The 19,752-nt window shown below is 61.1% G+C and overlaps 2 protein-coding genes across 5 annotated transcripts in view; both read left to right on the top strand.

Annotated features, from left to right (window-relative positions):
- LOC117649557 (nucleolar protein dao-5-like) overlaps positions 1-3,615 on the top strand; it is a 45,630-nt gene extending 42,015 nt beyond the window's left edge. The window contains exons 3-6 of the mRNA XM_034392443.1: positions 1,018-1,544; positions 1,986-2,219; positions 2,394-3,423; positions 3,596-3,615. Coding sequence (XP_034248334.1) covers positions 1,125-1,544; positions 1,986-2,219; positions 2,394-3,423; positions 3,596-3,615 — 1,704 coding nt within the window. The 5' untranslated portion in view covers positions 1,018-1,124. The remainder of the gene's footprint in view (positions 1-1,017; positions 1,545-1,985; positions 2,220-2,393; positions 3,424-3,595) is intronic.
- LOC117649599 (ephexin-1-like) lies at positions 3,484-19,752 on the top strand (the record flags this gene model as incomplete). Of its 4 annotated transcripts, none has more annotated exon segments than XM_034392493.1 (17): positions 3,484-3,636; positions 4,941-5,085; positions 7,014-7,099; positions 15,942-16,081; positions 16,166-16,376; positions 16,465-16,651; positions 16,732-16,931; positions 17,023-17,112; positions 17,199-17,321; positions 17,434-17,721; positions 17,810-17,992; positions 18,082-18,253; positions 18,342-18,546; positions 18,644-18,924; positions 19,009-19,189; positions 19,275-19,479; positions 19,565-19,752. In XM_034392493.1, coding segments are annotated over 17 exon segments (2,874 nt in total). In that variant the 5' UTR covers positions 3,484-3,629.

The following is a 19,752-nucleotide window of genomic DNA, read 5'->3' as shown; positions in this document are numbered from 1 at the left end:
CCCGTCCGGCAACTGGCCGCCGCGCCGCGCGAGCGTTTCGAGCGGTATTTGCATTATTGTGGGCCTGGCCCTGCCTAGTGGCCAGCAGTGCCTAGCAGGGCCTAGCAGGGCCTAGCCTCGCACGGACGGCCTGCCCGCAGCAGAGTGCCCGATGGCGTTGGAACAGTGTATGAATCATGGAGCTGGAGGCCGACGTGGAGGGTCCCATTGTCATGTTCCCCTCCGCCTTGCCCTGCGAAGGACTGCGCGGGTCCAGTGCCATAAGGGCACGGCACGGCCTCCCGCCCGCCCCGCCCCGCCCCGCCGCCCCTCCGCGCCGCGCGGTTCCTAATATGCAGCTCCGCTTTCCACGCGATTGCATCAGTGCTCCACTCGGACTCCTTCGGGGCGGCCAGGGAAACAATCCGCCATTAGGCCCCCGCCGCGCCCCGCCCCGCCACGCCGCGCCCCGCCCCACCACGCCCCGCCGCGCCCCGCAGCGCCCCGACGTGTGAGCGGCGCGACGTCGACGGCGTGGTCCGCGCCCCTGTGATCTAATTGAAGACGATTACTCAAAATGAAATGACGGCGGCGGGCCCAGGGAAAACCGAGCGCTTGCTTTCGTTGCACGCGCACAATGTATTCTCTGCAGTTTTGTGAAAGAATTATTTTTTTGCCGGAAAAATGGCCTTTGTTGACTGGTGTGCCGTAATAGGCGGGCTGCCGGAGCGTTTCCTCGAAGCGAAGTGCGTGTCAATGATGATGTACAGTCTGCGCAAAAGCCAGCTAGCCAGCGCAGCGGCACGCGGACGGGCACGGACGGCTGTTTGCTCGTTTAGGAGATGGCCTGTGTGTGCACTGGACTTGGGACTGTACCGTCGCGCTGGCCCACTGTGTGGCTCGCTGGCGAGCGCTAGGCGTGCCACGTTGAGGCGACTGCGGCGCGGTTTTTTCCTGCGGGCAGTGAATTGTATCCAATGGTTCCCTCTGTCTGCAAGTGGAATCTAATCTGTGTTCTTTTTTTTGCCTTTGTCGCAGATGGTGCCGCTGTGAATGGCGGGTGGCGCGCCAGGCTGCCTCCCAGCCCTGGCCTCGGCCCTGGCCTCGGCTTCGGCCCCGGCCTCGGCGCGTGCGGCGAGGAGGCCATGAAGGCCAAGGCCGCGGACGAGGATGGCGTCGAGCAGGCGGGCGGCGTGCGGCCGGCGCTCAAGTCGTTCCTGCAGCAGGTCATCAGCGACCAGCAGGACGGTATCAACAGCTTCAACAGCAAGAAGACGGTGAACGCGCTGAGCAGGCTCATCGACCTGCCCGCCCTCGACAAGAAGGAGCCCCCCGGGGTGCCGGCCAAGCCGAAGCTCGCCAGCGCCAACAACAACAAGAATGTCAACAACGTCCGCAACCAGCAGACCTCCGCCCGTAAGGAGGTGCGGCCCGCCGCTGGCGTCGTGGACGCCAAGGCGGTGCGCGGGGTGCCGCCACCGTCCGCCAAGAAGCCGGAGCCGCCGTCGCTCACCAAGAAGCCGGCCTTGACGACCAAGGCGAAGAAGGAGGCCGCCGTGGCCACGGTGACGGCCGCGGCCACCGCCGCCGCCGCGACGCCCAACGGGGCCGCGCGGCCCAAGTCGGGCGACGCGCGGAAGGATGACTGGTGGAGGGAGCGGGGCGCGCTGGGCGCGCTCAGCGCCACGGGGACGGCGACGTCGCTGCGCCGGGAAGCCCTGTCCAGGAAGTCGTCGGACGCGGAGGGGCGGTCCCGGCGCGCCGCCAGTCCCGCGAGGAAGCCCAGCTTCAAGGTGACCGCGCACCGCGTCAACCTCAAGTCCCGGCAGCACGTGCCCTCCGTCGCCGCCGCCGTCAAGGTGACCATCCCGTCGTCCAGCCGCGTAGCTCGCACCAACAGCACCAGCCGCGTGCAGACGCTGGCCACCAAGTTCAACTCGCTGGAGGAGGCCAGCGCGGCCGGCACCGCGACCCTGGCGTCGGCGGCGCGCCCGTCCGACATCAAGATCATCGTGGGGAACCGCGCCAGCGTGCTCCGGTCCGTGCCGCCCGCCATCATGGACGAGGTGGTGGCGCTCAGCTCCAAGATCCACCAGCTTCAGGACACTCACGACGCCCGGCCGTCCAAGGTGGCGCTGGTCAGGAAGAGGCCTTCGTTCGCCAAGCAGCGCGTCGGCGCTGGGGGCAACAAGGTGAAGGCCGCCGTCAAGATGTTCGAGCCCGCCGCCGAGGAACACCCGGTGCATTCCCACCCCGCCGAAGCGGCCGAAGCACGCGAGGCGCCTTCGCCCTCGAGGCCCGCCCGGCCTGCCACCCAGGACGGCGCCACGCAAACCCCCACCCCCGCGCAAGGTCGCCCTGACGGCACTGCCGAAATGGAGGCCATCCCCGCCTCCACCGCCGCCCCCGTGCAGGCTGCTGCCATATCTGATGTGCCAAAGGAAAAGGAGGTGCCAACGATGCCAACGCCGGTGGGAAGCCCCGCCGCCAGCCCCGCCGCCAGCCCCACCGCCAGCTCGAAGCGGTCTCGGGAGGCGCTGCGAGCGCGCTCGCAAGCCAACAAGACGCTGCTCAAGACCGCCAAGACAATGCGGTCCGAGGAGCGTCGGCTCGTCGTCGTCAACTTCGACGATGACGACATCGATACCATTCCGCCGCTACCTTCCACGACGCCGCCCCCTGTGCCCGAAAACGCCAGCGCCCTGAAGAACATCCTGGACCGGGCGAACGCCTCCCCGTCTCCGTCACCTGCCAGTGCGGAAGGGTCAGAAGCGGTGGCGCCGCCAGCCCTGCCCGCGCGCAACAACGCCGCGGTCCCCACCAGGGCTGCACCGGCTGCTCCGGCTGCGCCTGAAGTTCCGGAGAACAAGGACAGCGCCAAGCTAAAGGCCAACCACTCGTTCCTGTGGCGGTCGGCGCCGGCGCCCCCCAAGGCGCAGCCGAAGGCAGACCCGCCATCGGCTGCCAACGACGGGCCGTCCTTCCGCGCCGTCCCCGCCCTGGTGCAGCCCGACGAGACTCGCCAGGACGACGACGACGTGCCGCCGGAGAGCGGCGACGAACCTCAGCTGTACGACGACGTGGTGGCGCCGGCGTGCGACGAGAACATCTACGATGACATCGGCGTGGAGGCCAAGAAGAAGGACGCCCAGGAGATGTACGAGACGTGCGGCGGCGGCAACTACGACGACTGCGAGGGCGAGGGCTACCAGTTCGTGGACAGCGCCGCGAGCGCGCCGCTGCCGCCACCGCCACCGCCGCCACTTCCACCACTACCCGTCGCCGAGGAGGAAGACGAGGAGGGCGACAACATCTACGACGACGTGCTGTCGGAGCGCCGGCCGGACACGCCCGCGGAAGGGCTGGCCGCTGCGGCCGGCGTGGCCGACGACGCCGTGTCCACCAGCGGCGTCTACGAGGCCATCTACCTGGTGCGGCCGAGGGGTGCGCGCGTCGGGCCGCCGCCCCCGCGGCTCGGCAGCCTCCCCCTGCTGCCACCCGGCGTCCCCGGCAGGGGCGTGGGCGTCGGCCGCCACCCCAGCAGCTGCAGCAGTAGCAGCAGCAGCAGGAGCAGCAGCGCCGGCAACGCCAGCAGCTACTGCGGCAAGATCAACAGCATCTACGGGGACCCGCTGACGGACGAGCAGGCCATGGCAGGTGAGTCGAGTCGAAAGCGAGGCGCGAGGATGGTGCCCTAGGTCAGCAGGCCCGCGCTGCTGACTGAATCCCCCTCGGACTCCCATCTATCTCCCTTGCACCCACACGGTACGCCCCATGTGCGCGAGAGAGAGAGCGCCCGCTCGGAGTCGGTCTACTGCGGTACGCTGGGCACGCGCGGCGGCGCGGCGGCGGCCCAGCCCTGACCCGGAACACACACACTCACACACACAATGGCCCATTGGCTGGGTCAAAACCTCAGCATTGGCCCGGGCCGCGGCCGTCGCGGACGCGGGGAGGCCATCACCGGGCACGTCGCGGTGCGCGGTGCGCGGTGCGCGGTACGCTTCGCGGTGGCGGTGCACTGCGTGTGATTGAGGGGAACCGCAGAGGCGCCAGCCAATCAGAGGTCGCGGGGAAAGCGCGGCTAAAGGAACGAAAGCAGCGTGGGGGGCGGTGCCTTGCGCCTCGCACTCGTTCCCGAAACGGACTGAAACGATTTCAAAAAGTGTGGCAAGGCCGTCGCGTCGTCGTCAGTCTCGCGGTATCTCCTCGCGGTGATTCCCGTTTATCGCCCAGCGCCGCGCGTTCGCGCCTCGCCCTTGTTAACAGGCGCCGCGAGGGCTCGGGTCTCAGGTGTGTCTGAGAACGGGGCAAGCCGCGGTCGCGGCCTGAAAAGCCCTGGGACTCGACACGCGCGCGCACGGCGCACACACACTGTGACGTATGGTAATGTTTGTCGACGCCAGTGTGCTGCCGCCTTACTCGAGAAAACGCAAAAAAAAAGAAAATTACGAACAGGATAAAAGTGGGTCTAGTTATTTTGGGCCCTGCACTGGATTGAATTAGACGCGTTTCTCGGTGGGCGAGGGGCGTGGTTGCCGCGAAGGGAAGCACGTCAGTACGTCACGTATGGCGTGATTGGCAGCCCTGCAGCGCCTTTTGGGATGCTGCGAGTTGGCGGCACTGGCGTTGCGGTTTCGCCCGCCCCGCCCCACAGTCTGTCCCGGTATCGCTTTTGCCGTCGGCGCTTGGCGCGGTGCGCGCTTTGGCGGGTGCCTCGGAATGTTTGCGGCGGCACCAAGGCACCGAGGCATTGACGTCGCGTGGAGCGCGGAGCAGCGGCTGACCCGCCAGCCGCCAGCACAGGGCCGCCAACACAATGCGGCACGAGCCGATTACACCGCAAAAAAAAACCTCGCGCTCTCTTTAAATAATATCGGTACAGTGTGACCAACTTGCCATTTCCTGCGATGGTGACGTGTGCTAACAGAAAATCTAAGAGTGATTTATTTCTTTTCCAGTGGCCTCCGCGCTGCAGCTGCCGTTCCAGCCCGGGGCGGTGGTGCCGGGCCGAGTGCCGCTGTCCGAGACCAGCGACGAGTGGGTGGACCTGGACAACACGCCCACGGACCAGGAGGACCAGGACGACGAGGAGACCATAGTAGTGTGAGTGTCCATACCACCTGTTTACAGAGACGCCGCGAAAATGTCGGCCTGTCTGCTGGATTTGAAGCCGACAGTCACGGTGCAGGCCGAGCAAAGGCCGAGCGGCCCGGCCGAGCGGAGGGTATCGGAAACAGCGTCCTGCACAATGTATCGGCCGCGATGAATGGGCGACCGGTCCGCGACGAACTAGTGGACGCCGCGGTGATGACTGGGCGCCCGGCCGGGCCGTTCGTTCCAGGCGGGATCGGTCCAGCCCGGTTCGGACGGCCCGACCCGACCCGGGACCCGGGCAGTCGGAGTGAGTGAAGAGGGGCTGATTGGGAGGCGGCCGACCGCGGTCGGCCGAACCAGCGGACCGATTCCGAACCGCGTGTCGTCGCGCTCTCTCGCACCTACACGGAACGTGGCATGGGTGCGAGACGGACAGAGAGACGGAAGTTCGGAGTCACCCTCCTGGATTGCAGGGCGGGCCGTGATTAGGATCGGCCGGCCGGCGGCCCTACTTCATCCATACGCACCGCCACTGCACCAGCCAGCCCGGCCACGCCGCCATGCCGCCATTCATCCAAAGTTCCCACACGGCGAAACCGGCACCGCAGTGCACGCCGCACACAGCACCGCAGTCACGGCCGAGGTCGCCCGCCGCTTCCTCCTCCACCTTTTCCTCCTTCGACGTCGTCCTGAAGCCGCCCCTCCGTCGTACGGCGCCTGCCATCCGGAGGGTAGGCGCGCCCGCCAACCACTCGTGCGCGGCGGGCGTGCCTACACCGCAGGCGGCCGCTGAGCGCCTGCAGAATGTAGGGTAGGCTGGCCCGCCAAACTCTCGTGCGCGGCGGGCGTGCCTACACCGCATTACCATTACCATTAAAGGCTAGAGCACGCGTCCGCCCGATCCGCAAAACGGGGGGGGGGGCTTCTTCTCTACCCCTTCGCAGGCAGTTAATGGGGTAATCCGGGCTGGCGCTGGCTGGCGCTGCTTTCCCAGGGTGGGCGTCTGTCTGGCCGGGCCGGGCTTTTTGCCGGCCGCTCCTCCCGTGTCGCTTAGCGTGCAGTGCAGCGTGCGCAGCGGGCCACTTGCTGCGGGCAGTGCAGCTTGCCGAGCTTGCTGCTCCTCGGCAGTGATTCATTCGGCCGTAGCAAATTGAAGGCGCAGTGCCGCCTGAATGAGTAATCCATGGCTTCGCCGTGCGCGTGGCGGGGCGGGGCGGGGTGGGGCGGGGCGGGGCGTGCGGTAGGACGGGGCAAGGCAGCGGCCCAGCTGTAGGCCAAGTTCAACGCCACCGCATTTGCCGGTAGCGGACCCTGTCACACGGATCCCCAGGAAGTGTGTCACAGGCTTCTTCTTTTTTGTCCTTCATCCTCGCCGACGCCGACCGCCTCCTAACCGCGAATCACATTGGCGTCGTCGTCGTCGTGGCCGCGACAGCGGTATTCCTTTCCTCGGGAGACGGTGCCTCCTGCCTGCCTGACTCACTGAAGCAGGAAAAAAAGGAGTTGAGATTATTCGCGAGAGGCCCTGTGAAGGGTGGCTCGGCCTGCAGTCCGACTGCACTCGCTGTCTCTCTCGCACCGCTGCGGGCGGGCCAGGCGGCCGGGCGGGCCCGTGAGTGCGAGAGAGACAGCACAGCGAGGACGTGCGTGGGCCGGGATGAGCCGCATGAGGCCGTAATGAGCACCCAACGGGCCGGCGGCTAAACGCGCTTCTCTGCGCCGCGTGCTGCATGATGGCATGGCACGGCATGGCGACGGCACGGCCACGTCGGCGACGTGCCGACGTCCGGGAAAAGCCCTCCGGGAACGCCGAGCGACGCACGCGAACGCGCCGTCGCAGCCAGAGCGAAGGGAGAGAGCAGAGTCGAGCAATCGAATGCGGTGATCGTTTTGCCTTTACAACGGCTTGATCCTCATTATCGTTTTGTTCATTGCAGATTCAGAGACCAGCCGCGCCGCCGGCGAGCCACCAGCTGGTCCAGGAAGGTGCGGACGCAGCGGACCAAGAGCCCGCGGAGACGAGGTGGGTATCCGGACTGCACCGGACGGGACTGTCTGGAGCACGTGGCCAAACAACGACACCACCACACCACACGACACGACACTACACTGCAACATCCAGCAACGTCCATTCTCCGTCCGGGCGACGAGAGTCGGGCCCATTGAACTTTCCGCGTCGCTGGAGACAGACAGGGGAGGAGAGTGGCTTTCCTGGTCAGGATCGTCCTCTCTCTCTCTCTCGCTCATCGAGATTAGTCGGTTATCGAATCGAGATATCGGTGCGGTATGGCATGGATAAGTGCCGCGTTGCGCAAGCTGGGCAAGGCAGGCCGACTGGCCGGGCCGTTCACGGCGATGCAGGCCATGCCCAAAGCGGGACCCCGCGCCACTGCCAAATTACATCGCGGAGCTCGGCGGTGCCCGGAGCGGCGACCTCGCGTGGCGGTGCCGTGGCGCTGCCGTGGCGGTGCACTGGGTCGATGTCTCCATCACGGTGGGGCGGACGGCGTGCAGCAGGCCGCCGCCGCGTCCGGGCAGCGGCCGGCCGGTCGTGCCGCGTCGAACGCAGGTACGCTGATAACGAAGGGATTAGATTTATCGGGGAGGGAAACGTTGTCGTTGTCGGCGCGCAGTTTCGTGCAGGCACTTGGTGGCCTTGTTGGCGGCGGTGCTGTGCCGTTTCGGCGGTGCTCCCGCCGTCGTCGAGTCGGTCCTTCCCTCGGGGAAGGTCCAGCGGGTCCAGCGCCCAGCAGCGCGGCGTGCACTGGTGGCGCGCTCTGGCGGCGGCCCGGCGAACTGGGCGCTACGGCGGCGAGCCCGGCAGGTGGCGCGGCGCAGCGGTCGCGCGGCGGGGCGCGGAACTAGCGGCGTTGGTTGGGCTGCCTACCTCCCGGCGCAGGCCGCAACGCGCTCCCCGCCCAGGAGGGGCAGCAGTGGCGGCCTGAGGGGCATGGACAAAGCAGTACTTTTGGCCCACTGACAGGGGCACTGACTTTTGCCTACCTTTCAGGGGGCTTTCCAGTGGTCAGGGGGTTCTTTTGCCCCCTCCCCTGCCTCTGTGCCCCGGGGCAAGGCGTTTCGTGGCGCGGGGTTTCGCAAAGCAGTGTGGTGGCCGCGGCCACGGCTTCCGTGCCGCGGACTGCGGTGCGCGGCATGCCCGGGTTCAATTACGAGCAGAGCGGGTCAAGAATTATGCGTTTGAGAGAGTCCCACGGTGGGGCTTGGCTTTTGCCTTTTTGTCCGCAAGGCCGCTCGCTGTCCGGCGGGGGAGGGGAGGGGGGCACATGCAACAAGTCAAAAAGTCCCCGCGCCGCGCCGTCGGACCGTCGAGTGCTCTGGCACAGCTGCACTCGAACCTAACGTGTGTGACCCCACCAATGGATTGCTCTCCGAACGAGGAACGTTCGATTCGAGTCCTGTTTCGCGACTCTGAAGCTCAAAGCGCGTCTAGCGTTTTGGCCGCTTCCACCGGTCTTCTGGCCTACTGTGCACCGGTTGCCGCTGGTTCCGGCCGTCGCCGACAGGTGGCGGTGCAGCAGTGGCCGGCGGTCGCGGCCCGGGCGATCGCGTTAACCTTAAACGTTCCCAAAAAGAATCTCAAGGCCCAAGTGCGGGCCCCGCCCCCTCCCAACCCCACTCCGCCACGCCACGCCCAAGCCGGTCCCCGGTGACATCATAACGACCAGGCCGAGCGTGGGCCCCGCGACGTGAGGGCACCGCTGGGGCACCACTGGGGCACCCGGACCAGCTGAACCGGACCGGGCCGAGTGGGCCGAAGAGAGGGGGTGACCCTCAGCGCGCAGTGTACGCGACACGACAATACCGGCGGCATAATTACCGACGAATCTCGCCAGCGACTCGGCACCTGGGGCAGGTCGAGAAATGACTTTCGGAAAGAGGGGAACAGAGTACCGGTGTCCGTATGTGTGAGCGTCGTCGCCGCGAGCCAGCATGCAGTGTGCCGCGAGGCAGGCAGTGCGTTCTGGACTTGTAGGTCGCGGCGTGGTGCGTAATGGACAGGTCAATCCCATTCTCCTTTCTCCGCCCCGACGCGCTCTGTCTCTCTCGCACCCTGTATGGGTAGCCCCGCGAGTGCGAGAGAGACGGAGCGAGCCTGCCGCCGCGCTTTGTGGAGCGAGTGCGAGCGAGTGTCGGTCGGCGCGACCTTATTGCTGGAGAAGAAGCGGCCGCACTCGCTGCGCCGCCGCCTCCTCCTCCTCCGCCCTCTCCCTCTCCCTCTCCTTCTCGCTCTATCTCTATCGCGCTCATTCAATCGCGACCGACCCATCCAGCCCCTGCAGCCCCTCGCCGTTCCTCCATGCCACGCGCGCTTTTAGGTTTCAAAGGCGGTGAAATTTCCAGCAGCGCTTGCGCTGTGCTGTGCTGCGCTTGCGCGGTCGAGGCCGAAGTAATTGCTGCCAGATCCGACTTCGGGCCGGCAGTGCCTTCGTCGCTCTTTCTCCCTCGCACTCATGTGGCGGCCCGTAAGGGTGCGAGAGAGACGGAGCGCTGTCCGGAGAGCCGCCGCGCCAACTTCATGAGGCGGAATGAGCGCTCGTTGAGCAGTGTATGGCGTTTTTCCCTAATGGCGCTCTCGGCACGGCGACGACGGGGACGGGACGTCAAGAATGCCCTCTCCGCCATGTCGCTTGATTGCCGGCGTCGGGGTTAGGGAGGGTCAGGGGCTGCCTGGAGGCCGCCAAGCCTGCCGCCAAGCCTGCCGCCGGGCTGGAGCCGGCAGTGGTCGGTGTCCATCCAGGCTGGCTGCAAGCCTGGGCGGACTCTAGATCGAGCGGGTAGAGCGCCTGGGGCGCGCACCGCCTTTGTGGCCGTCCCCGGAACTCCACCCTAATCGATCACTAATCGACCCATTCTGGCCGCGTAATCCTTGTCGCTCCCAAACAAAAGTCCCAGCCAAACTTTCCTTCCCGCTCGGCGTCGCGGCGCGTCGCGGCGTGGCGGTGCCGCCCGCAGCCTGCAGCCTGCAGACCTGCCCGCTGATTAAGTCGTTCGCCTCCCTTTCCCCGCGTCGTTCGACATCGGTTTCTTTGCTCTCTGCCTCAAAATTACTTTAAAATTATTTTTTCCCGAACGCGGACGCCGCTGCCACCGGCTGCAGCGCGCGGCCGCCGCCCCGCCCGCCACTGCGTTCAGCTAATTTCTCTGCCACCATGGGAACCTGCAGGGAACCCGCAGGGCTGCTGGACCGCGCGCGTAGAGTGGCGTGGCGTGGCGTAGCGCAAGAGGCGCTGCCTGGCCGCGGAAAAGAATAAAAACAGTTCCCGCCGCGATGACCACATCGCCACCTCGCTACCCAATTCATTTCCATTTTTTTGAGAGTCCACCTCGTTTGTTTTGCCTCGGAGTGAGAGAGAGAGAGATGTCAAGCGCCGTGTGCAGGACAAGGACGGGTCACGCGATGCTGCCTCGGCAGCGTCGGTTGGAATCCCGTTGTCGCCGTGGTGTCGCCGCCCGCGGAAAAGCGCACTTTGTATGTCATTATGTTGTTGGATTAATTATTGTTTTCGGAGCGCCGGCCGCGTGTTACACTGTTACGCGAGGAGTCCGTTCGGGGCGATAGGCAGTCCTACCCCGTCATCATGGCGACAACGCGGCGTCGTGTGTGCGTGTGTGTGTGTGTGAGCGCGTCGCGTGTTCATAGAAAGTCGGGACTTGTGACCGCATGCTTTTCAGCGCAGCGCCCAGCCCAAGCAGGTCGTCGTCGTGGTGCCGCGGTTTGTCGTGGTGCAGGCCGACGGGCCGACGACGCGGTGCTCGAGACGAGACGTGTCGAGTCCGTCGAGAGGGTCGCCGCCTTGCCTCAGCACACCTCCCCGATGGCGCCCCTGCCGGTGGCCGGGTGAGCAGTAGACTGCTCGTTCCGAACACCGCGTCGCTCCGTCTCTCGCGCACTCATGGGGCGTTCCGTGTTGGCGCGAGAGAGACGGCGCGGTAGGGCAGCGCGGGCGTGACGCCGAGGGTCCTCCGGACCGCCGCGGAGGACAATCGTCCGCCGTGAGGGGAGCCAGAGTCAACAGGATCGCTGTTACGTTACTGCAACCTGCCGCCGAAGCCCCGCGCCCCTCCCACTCCATTGAATGCCGTTGTGCAAATGTGCAGCGAGGCTACAATGGCGGCGGGCTAGGCCGGCGAGACGGGCCCAGGGCCCAGGCGGGCCGCGCCGACGCAGCCAGCGGCGCTGGCGGGGCGGACGAACCACGCCGAGGACGTCGACGTCGCGAGGGGAGGCGAGGGGCTTCGGCACGCTTCGCCAGCGAGCGGCCGGCGAGGGCTGCGGGGGAAAAGTTAAGAATTGTGGGGTTTCCGTCCAGGCCGTGTCGCGCACACTGGGTAGACAGCCTGCCGCCGCCGCCGCTGTTCTCTTTGCACTGGTAAAGGAGGGTCTCCTCGAATTCCGATTCGACTTTCTCACTGGAAGCGATCGTTGGCAGCAGACTTACTGTCGAGTCGCACTTTGGCATGGAACCCTCACTCATCGCACAGTGGCAGGGGCACTGCCGTGGCGTGAGCGGCACGTTGCACACGCACGCACGCGCAGACGCAGCGGCGAAAGCGTGCGGCGGTAGGAGACCGGGCGTGCTATGTCCCCGGCCCGGCCCGGCCGCCTGGCTGGGCAGGCCCGCCCGCGAGACGCGCGACTGCGGCGGGACTGCCTACCCGCACGGCGGCCCGCTCGCCGAGCTCGGCCGCCGCCACGCTGTAAGCACGCGTTCCCGTTGCCGTTACTGCCCAAGAGAGAGAAAGAGAGAGTCCCCGCCGGCGTTCCCCGTTCCGTTCCATTCCATTGAGATTGGGATTCGGATTGGGGACCGTGGGGCCCGCGCGTTCAGGTCTCCAGCCCGGTCGGCCAGGCAGGAGGCAGGCCCCACATTCATTCAAATTGCCTCGTCCCGCCGGCGTGGCGCCCCTCGGCGGAAGCCGGCCAGAGGAAGGGGAGGCGAGGCGAAGCGATACGCAAAGTTTGGGTTTCGGTTTCGTAAAGTGGCGCTTGTTTCGGAGCGCGCAGTGGCGCAGCGTGCCCGCCTTCCGTCCGCGGTACAATGGGCGCGGCGGGACGGCCTGCGGGGCGGCGCCTGGTCGCCGCGCTTGGGCGCCTCGTGCCTCATGTGGCCGGCGAGGCCGGCGAGCCACGCCCGGCGCTTGGCGCTTGAAGCGCTTCAAGCTCGGCCCCTAATGGACGGTAAAACGAGCTTCACGCCGAGTCCGGCCCTCCGGCCGCAGCGCCGCAGAGAGCGGCGTGCTCTGGCGGGCCTTGCCGCCACCGCCACCGCCACTGCCGCGGTCACGGCCCGGACGTGACATTCTTCCCCGTTTGACATTCTGCTTCCTCGCCGCCTGGCCAGGCCCGCCAGGCCTCGACTCCGTCTCTGTCTTCGGCGTGCGCCTGCTGTCGCGCCGCCGCGCTGTCACCGCGGACCGCGCCGCGCCGAGCCGAGGGGAAAGGGCGGAAGACAGCGGGCCGATCCCGAACCGTGCTTTCGTCGCTCTGTCTCTCTCGCTCTCTCTCGCTCTCGCGAGACCTTCCGTGGGCGTGCGAGAGAGACGCGACGCGAACCGCGCTGGCTCGGCAGGTGCACGGCTCGGCCGGTATGCTCAAAACGTGCGTGATCGTTTTTACGACGGGATGCTGAATTTCTCCCAGCGGTGTCACCGGGCAAGCGCAGCCAGCGCAGCCAGCGCGCGGGCCTCTAGCCGCCGGCTGCAAGCTGCAAGCTGCAGTGCTGCGCGGCGGGGCGGGGTGGGGCGGGGCGGGGTGGGGCGGGGCGAGGTGGGGCGGGGCGGGGCGGGCGTGTTCTGAAATATTTCCCGTCGGCGTGGCGTCCTTATTGCTTTCTTGTTCCGCCCCGGGGAACGCTGGCCCGGCGCGGCCCAGCGCAGCCCGGCCAGCATAAGTCTCATCGGCGACGTCTGCTGCACGCTGCAGGCTGCGCGCTGCGTCGCCCCGTTCCTCGTCACGCCCAACGGGGCGGCGGCAGGCGGCAGGGCGTCGTCGCCTAGGTTTGGTGCTCCCGGCCTGCCGGCCTGCCCCGCCGACCGTGGCGCACGGACCACACTCGGTTGGCGACGCGGCGACGCGGCGACGCCCCCCGGAGCGACTGACATTGTCTGGGACGGTCGTGCCCTCTTGACCACCGTGTTGGAGGGCGCCCCCTCGCTGGCAGCGCTGCACGCCGAGCGATTCAGTGGAGTCGTCTGTCTCTGTCGCACTCACGGGGCACTCTGAATCACCCGGCCGCCACGCCACGCCGCCACGCCGCTTGCGCGCGGTCCCTCCCTACCCCGGCTGTGGCGATGGCTGGCGATGGCGCGGTCCGACGTGACGACCACCGGGCGGCCTTGGCGGCACCGGGGCACCCCGGGCAGGGTGCGCGGTGCGCGGCGGCCCCGCGGCCCCGCGGCCGACGACGTGCCGCAGTGGCGCGAGTTGGAGTCCGATTTTTCCCGCCACTTTCCCACCGGGATTAGTATTGACGTCCAGCCTGCAGGTGTGGCAGTGGCAGTCACGCTGCTGCCAATTTGATGTAGTTCGGGCGCGGCCTCGGCGACGACGGTGACGCTGTCTCCTGCCGGGGGCTGGGCCAGGCTGGGCCGTCCTGGCTGTCGTGGACCCCCCTGCGTGCCGGCGGCGGGGCGTGGCAGCGCGGCAGGCTGTGCAGCGTGGCGCGGCAGAGTGGCCGGAGAAATTGGAGACCTCCACGCCCACGCACTCGTCCGTGTGCCGCCAGCCTGGCAGCCGCCCTGCCAGTGCGCCAGCGCGGCCACCTGTCCGGGCTGATTTGTGCAACGAGACCGCAGAGCTCTGCTAGCGAGCGGCTTGGCCAAGCCTGGCACACACCCCACACCTCCGCGTCCACGGGCCGGGTGTGCTGATTGCTTGTCGCGCACCTGCCGCGCCGCGCCGCCCCTCGATGATGACGCGCTTCTCGTCGTTGACGTTGTGTTTGACGTTGTCACCGGCGAGCCTCGGCCTCGGCCCACCCCCGCTCTTTCTGTCCCTGCGCGGTCCCGGTGCTCTCCTGCGGCAAAGGCAGGTACGCCGCCGAGCTCTAGCCCTAGCGCTGTTGCCGCGCAGTGTGTGTATGGACCGTGGCGGCTTGGCGCGTTCGAGCACCGCGGCCCCTCCGGCCAGGCAGCCAGGCAGCACACACCGGCCGTGCTGGAGTCTAGCGCGGGGCCTCGTTGCCTGGAGCCATGCCTGGAGCCTAGCTGGAGGGCCTAGCCTCTCCGGAGCCGCGGTGCACGCGCACGCCGCGCCCGCACTGTGAAAGCTGTGGGAATTTCCTGGAAAGACTGACGGCGCGGGTCGCGCGGTTTCAGTCTTTCAGTCCGCCAGCGCGACGCGACGCGGTCAACGACAGAACAGCTACAGCCCTGCCCCGGGAGGCCGGGGACTCGACGCCGCCGCCGTCGATGGACGTCGCCGACCTCGGCGTCTCGTCGGAGAGCGTGGTCGTTAGGCCCTTTCGTGCGCGTACCGCGGCGTACCGCGGACCGCGTAGCCAGCGAGTGGCGAGTGGGTGTGCGTCCGACCCGGTAACCTGTCCCCCTCCCCTCCCCTCTTCCTTCCCTCAGGTACTTCCCCGCCCCGCCCGCCGCACCCCCGCTGGCGCCTGTCATGCTCTGAAAACAACCTTGGCCGGGCTGCTGCTGCCGCCGCTGCGGCTCCAAGTCGGTTGTTCCGTGTCGCAACCGCGCCGGGCCGCACCGCACCGCGCCTCGCCGCGTCCCTCCCTCTCCCTGTAGCGCCAGGCCCAGCCCAGCCCAGCCCAGGCAGGCAGGCAGGCCGCGAGCTTCTCGGGGCATTTCGTCGTGCCGTCCGCGTTCGCGTTTTCCGCGCGGTTTCGCCCCTCGCGAGGCGTGTCCCGTCCGTGCCAAAAGCCTACCGTGCATGCGTGCGTGTGTGTGCGTGTGTGTCAGTGTGAGTGAGTGGAGACGATGCGCGCGCCATCATCGCGATTGGCGCGAGTGACAGCGACAGGTGTCTCTATCACAATAATCGCGCCGTGTGCGCACTGATCCCAGTTTCCCTCTCTCCCTCCGCCTCGCCGTATCGGCAGACTGGCGGCGCAGAGCATTCATTGTGCAGTGCTTATGGTCAGAAAATAATTAGGGTACAATGAAGAAAAATGAGCATCGGTGGTTATGTGAACCAGGGGTCTTTGAATGGCTCCCACCGCTCTCTGGGTCATACTTACCGCAGGCCTAGACCGCCCTGCGCGGACCAAGGTAAAGAGGGTCTGCCACTGCCAGGCACCAGGCTGTAGCAGGCCAGCCTGGTTTGAGGTTATGGCTGCCACCTGCTGTTCTCCTTGGTCGCTCGGCCTGCTGCTGCAGTTACCTGGGGCTTCCCTCAACTGTAAAATGAAGGCTTGCTTTGAACATAGTTCAATTTTCAAGCACCTCTTTATTTATTTTTGAGGGCTCGTTCCATTTTAAAGCATATGCCTTGCAGCAGGTTGACTTCCCTGGTTGAATTATATCAACTTTGAGAAAACAAAATTCTTTTCACTTTTCAGTTTTTGTGTCATCTGCTTCAACTACTTACTTCCCATGGAATCCCGCATACGACTTAACAGCAAACAACTCCTACACAAACACCAATGGCCACGTGCAAAACAGTCCTGTTCAATATGTGCCAGTATCTCTTCGAACAGTCTTATACTCAGACAAGAAGGAAGAATTTCAAGAAATTTCTTTATTCTTGGAAAAAGAAGGTTAGCGACAGATTAGCCTGTCTTGTAAACTTCGTAACTTAGGACTGTTCAAAATATCTGACAGCAAGATGTGTTTTGAAATTGTCGAATGAAAGTGGTGTTATGGTTTATGGTTTCCCTTGTTTTCAGGTGATGTCAGCACCGACTCAGATAATGAAAATCCATACGAGTCCCTGTATGAAAATCCAGATGCCATAGATGACATAGATTCATTTGACTCAGACTCGGATGAAGATCTGCATCACAATGTACATTCTACCAGTACACAGGTATATGCCAGTCCCAGTAGACTCTTGCAGTGTTTTGTTATTCATGTGGAAATTGTTTGATAGACGTACAATTATATTTTTCAGGGTATTCCTAACACTCACAATGGTAAACTGCCTGAAATCCCACCAAGAGAAAATATATACGGTGTGCATGTTATGCGGTTTAAGGAGGCTGCTGGGAAAAAAATGCAGAAGCTCCGTAAAAACTGGTCCCTTCGGAAAAATGACATCAGCAATAAACTCAGCAGAATGCGAAGAAAGAGTAGTGTGGATCCTCGAGGCGCTACAATTTTATGTAAGGCATTCTAAAGAACAAATTGTACTTTTGGCACCGTTTAGACTGTGCCAATTACCATTAGTTAAATTCTATTTTTTCCATACAGCCGCTCATCAAACTTCTCCACCTCACTCACCTACCATGGAAAAATGCCAGTCGTCCGGACAACTCACTGGTAACAAATACTGGTCTTTCAAAAGCAAGTTTAAGCGTAGCCAAAGCTCTACAGCTTCTTTAGGATCTACTTTTTACCTGACTGAAGAAGTGGTAGTAGGAAATGAATCATCATCCAGGTATGACAATGCTAATTCCTCTGACTTTGCGTCTACTTCTTGGACTGGTTCTTAAACTTATGATTTTCTTTATTGAACAGCGCCTCACAGATGGACTCAAATTCTACATATGCTGACTCAGCATCTCCAGCAAGTCAGCGCAGTGGACCCCCCTTGAGTGCCCCAACCATACCACTTCCACCCCGGCCCTCTTCAGCTGCTAGTCAACAAAATGCCACCAATGAAAGGAGAAACAGTGGTGCTATGCGACCCCATTCTCCACCACCTCCACCTCCACCAGGTCATTACTAAGCTAAATTTGGAGAAATTTGAAATTGTTTCCATACCTCCTTCATGAGTTTTATTTTAATCTTTTTTTTTTGTCATTACAGTCCCAAAAAGGAATGGCCCTCAAAAAGACAAGGCAAAATCTAACTCGTCTTGGTATGCGGAGTGTGGGCTGTTTGATTCATCAAATTTGGGTATGTTTAATTGAGCACTTGCTACAAAATATTTCTGTTGTAATAAATGGTGGCAAAAATGTACATGTTAATTTTATGTTTGACAGATTTGCATAAGAGGTCACCAAAAGAAGATCCCTTTAACACATCTTTATTATATGCCGAAGCAGGACTGTGGGATAATATACCATCAAATTCAAGTCCCTATGATAGCTCCCAATCTGAACATGGTGAGTTTTATATGCTTTGATCATGTGTTTGTTACCCTGCCTCTTTTTAGTAACAAATTTCCCCCAATTTTCTTTCTTTATTTATTTTTATGGTCATATTATTTACTTTCAGATAACAGCCACACCACTGACCTCAGTGATTCTTCAGCTGGACATGGTTCCCTCATGTCGCACCCTTTGTTTAGTGATGAACCACTTTATCAGTTTTACAATGCATCAATATTTGAACAAGCCAAACGCCAAGAAGCTGCAGAGGGCGATTCAGATGGTTATGAAGAGATTGTTGATGGTATTGTGAAGTCCAGTCGGCCTTCTGCTATGGAACTCATCAGACCAAGAGAAGGCCAACATAGAACTTTGTGGTGTGAGATTCCGGAAGTCAGGGACAGTGGCGTTTTAGGTACACCATTCTGCTTTTTTCATTTTTGCTTCTTCTCTCTCAAAGACATCTAGTGCATCTTGAAATTGTTTTTTTTTTCTACTTTCAGATTCTTTAAGTGCACATGAAAAGAAGCTGCAGGAAGCTAAATTTGAATTGATAACTTCAGAAGCCTCATATGTGAAGTCCCTTAATGTCCTGGAAAAGCATTTCATGAACAGTCCTCAATTTCGTGATGAAACGGTTCTATCAAAAGGCGATCGTCAAATATTGTTTTCTCGCGTGAACCCAGGTAAGATTTTTTTTTCGGCTTTTCTTCCACTTATTCAGTTAAGTGGGCTTTATTTCTTTCATTACATTTTGACTTTATTCTGTTTGCAGTCCGAGCTCGCTCAGAAAAGTTTTTAGCAGATATGGAAAGGTGTTGGCAGGACAGCATTATGTTACAAGGAATATGTGACATTGTGAAACGTCATGCAAGTGAATACTTCAATGTTTATACAAAGTATTGCACAAACCAGATATATTTGGACCGGACTTTGAAAAAGCTTAGGTGACTATTCTAGTTGAAACAAACATAGCATGTCCTGCATATTCTATTGACTGTTTGATTAACAATGATCTGTTGTCGCTTATTTCAGAGAGGGAGATAGTAGGTTTTCTGAGGCATTATTGCATTTAGAAAGTTCACCAGAATGCCAGTCCTTGTCGTTTCATTCATTCCTAATGTTGCCGATGCAAAGAATCTGTCGACTACCATTATTATTGGTAGCAGTCCTAAACCGTCTGGAGCCAGAACATGATGAATATCATTCATGTGAACTTGCACTTGCATCCCTGAATAAGGTTTGTTTGTTAACATCACCATTTTCTTGTGTTTAGTACGAGTTTGTTATGACTTTCAGGATAAAATTTAATCAACTCATATTGCTTGGACTCTCAGGTGGTAGCCGAATGCAATGAAGGAGCTCGCAAAATGGAACGTTATGAAGAAATGATGCTGCTTAGTCGACAATTAGAATTTCCTCAAAATATTAAACCTGTCCCAATTATTTCAAGTGCACGTTGGCTTGTAAGGTCAGGTGCTTTGACCCAGTTGATCTGGCGGAATGATGATGCCAAGCTCACATTTGGGCGCAAGGTCAATAAAATTAGTGTTCATCTGTTTCTTTTCACTGACATTCTTGTTGTGACAAAACGGAAAAGATCTGTTGAAAGCAAAAGGTAAGCTTCAAGAAAAATTGTGTTCATTACTCCTTTCTCCAGATTCTTGGAACTTGAAATAATGTGTCCACCTCTTTTGTTTAGTGACGAGACCTTCTGTGTTGTGGACTACTGTCCCCGAAATCTTGTTCAGATGTCATCCATGGAGGATTTGCCACAACCTCAGCAATTGCAGCTGCAACCACCTTTGAAGGGTGGAGTAGAAGGTCGACATTTGGTTTTACTGACAATGTTGCAAAATCAAGAGAATAAAACAATGGAGATGGTGAGTAATTTTAATAAAACAATTTTAAGTGCCAATTGTAGCATTGATGTTTGTAGGATTATGCAAGTACTTGTCGTTGTTACAGGTTTTGTCTTGTGGAAGTGAGTCGGACAGAGAGCGTTGGCTTGGAGCTGTTTCCCCTCCAAAGTCTGAAGATCCAAATGAACAGCTATATGAAATGTGGGACTGCCCTCAAGTTAGGTCAGAACACCCTTATACTGCCCAGCAACCAGATGAGCTATCCTTGGACGTTGGAGATGTAGTCAATGTATTGAGAAAAACAAAAGATGGTTAGTAAAATTGAGTTGTTCTACCCATGTGAATGCAAACTGAAATTTTTAATAAATCAATTTAATCAATTGTTTTGTTTTCTAGGATGGTATGAAGGAGAGAGAATTCGTGACCGGGAAAAAGGATGGTTTCCTGCCAACTACACCGTGGAGATAGCCTCAGCTCACATCAGAGCAAAGAACCTTAAGCAGCGATACCGGTTACTTGTTTTGTCTGGTAGTTACTTACAGGAATCACGCTCTAAAAATAAATGAAATTTGTAATTCATTTCT

This window comes from Thrips palmi, unplaced genomic scaffold (assembly GCF_012932325.1).
Source record: "Thrips palmi isolate BJ-2018 unplaced genomic scaffold, TpBJ-2018v1 HiC_scaffold_4, whole genome shotgun sequence".
NCBI classification, from domain to species: domain Eukaryota; kingdom Metazoa; phylum Arthropoda; class Insecta; order Thysanoptera; family Thripidae; genus Thrips; species Thrips palmi.
The sequence above is the reverse complement of the archived record's forward strand: the minus strand, read 5'-3'. Positions and strand labels throughout refer to the sequence as shown.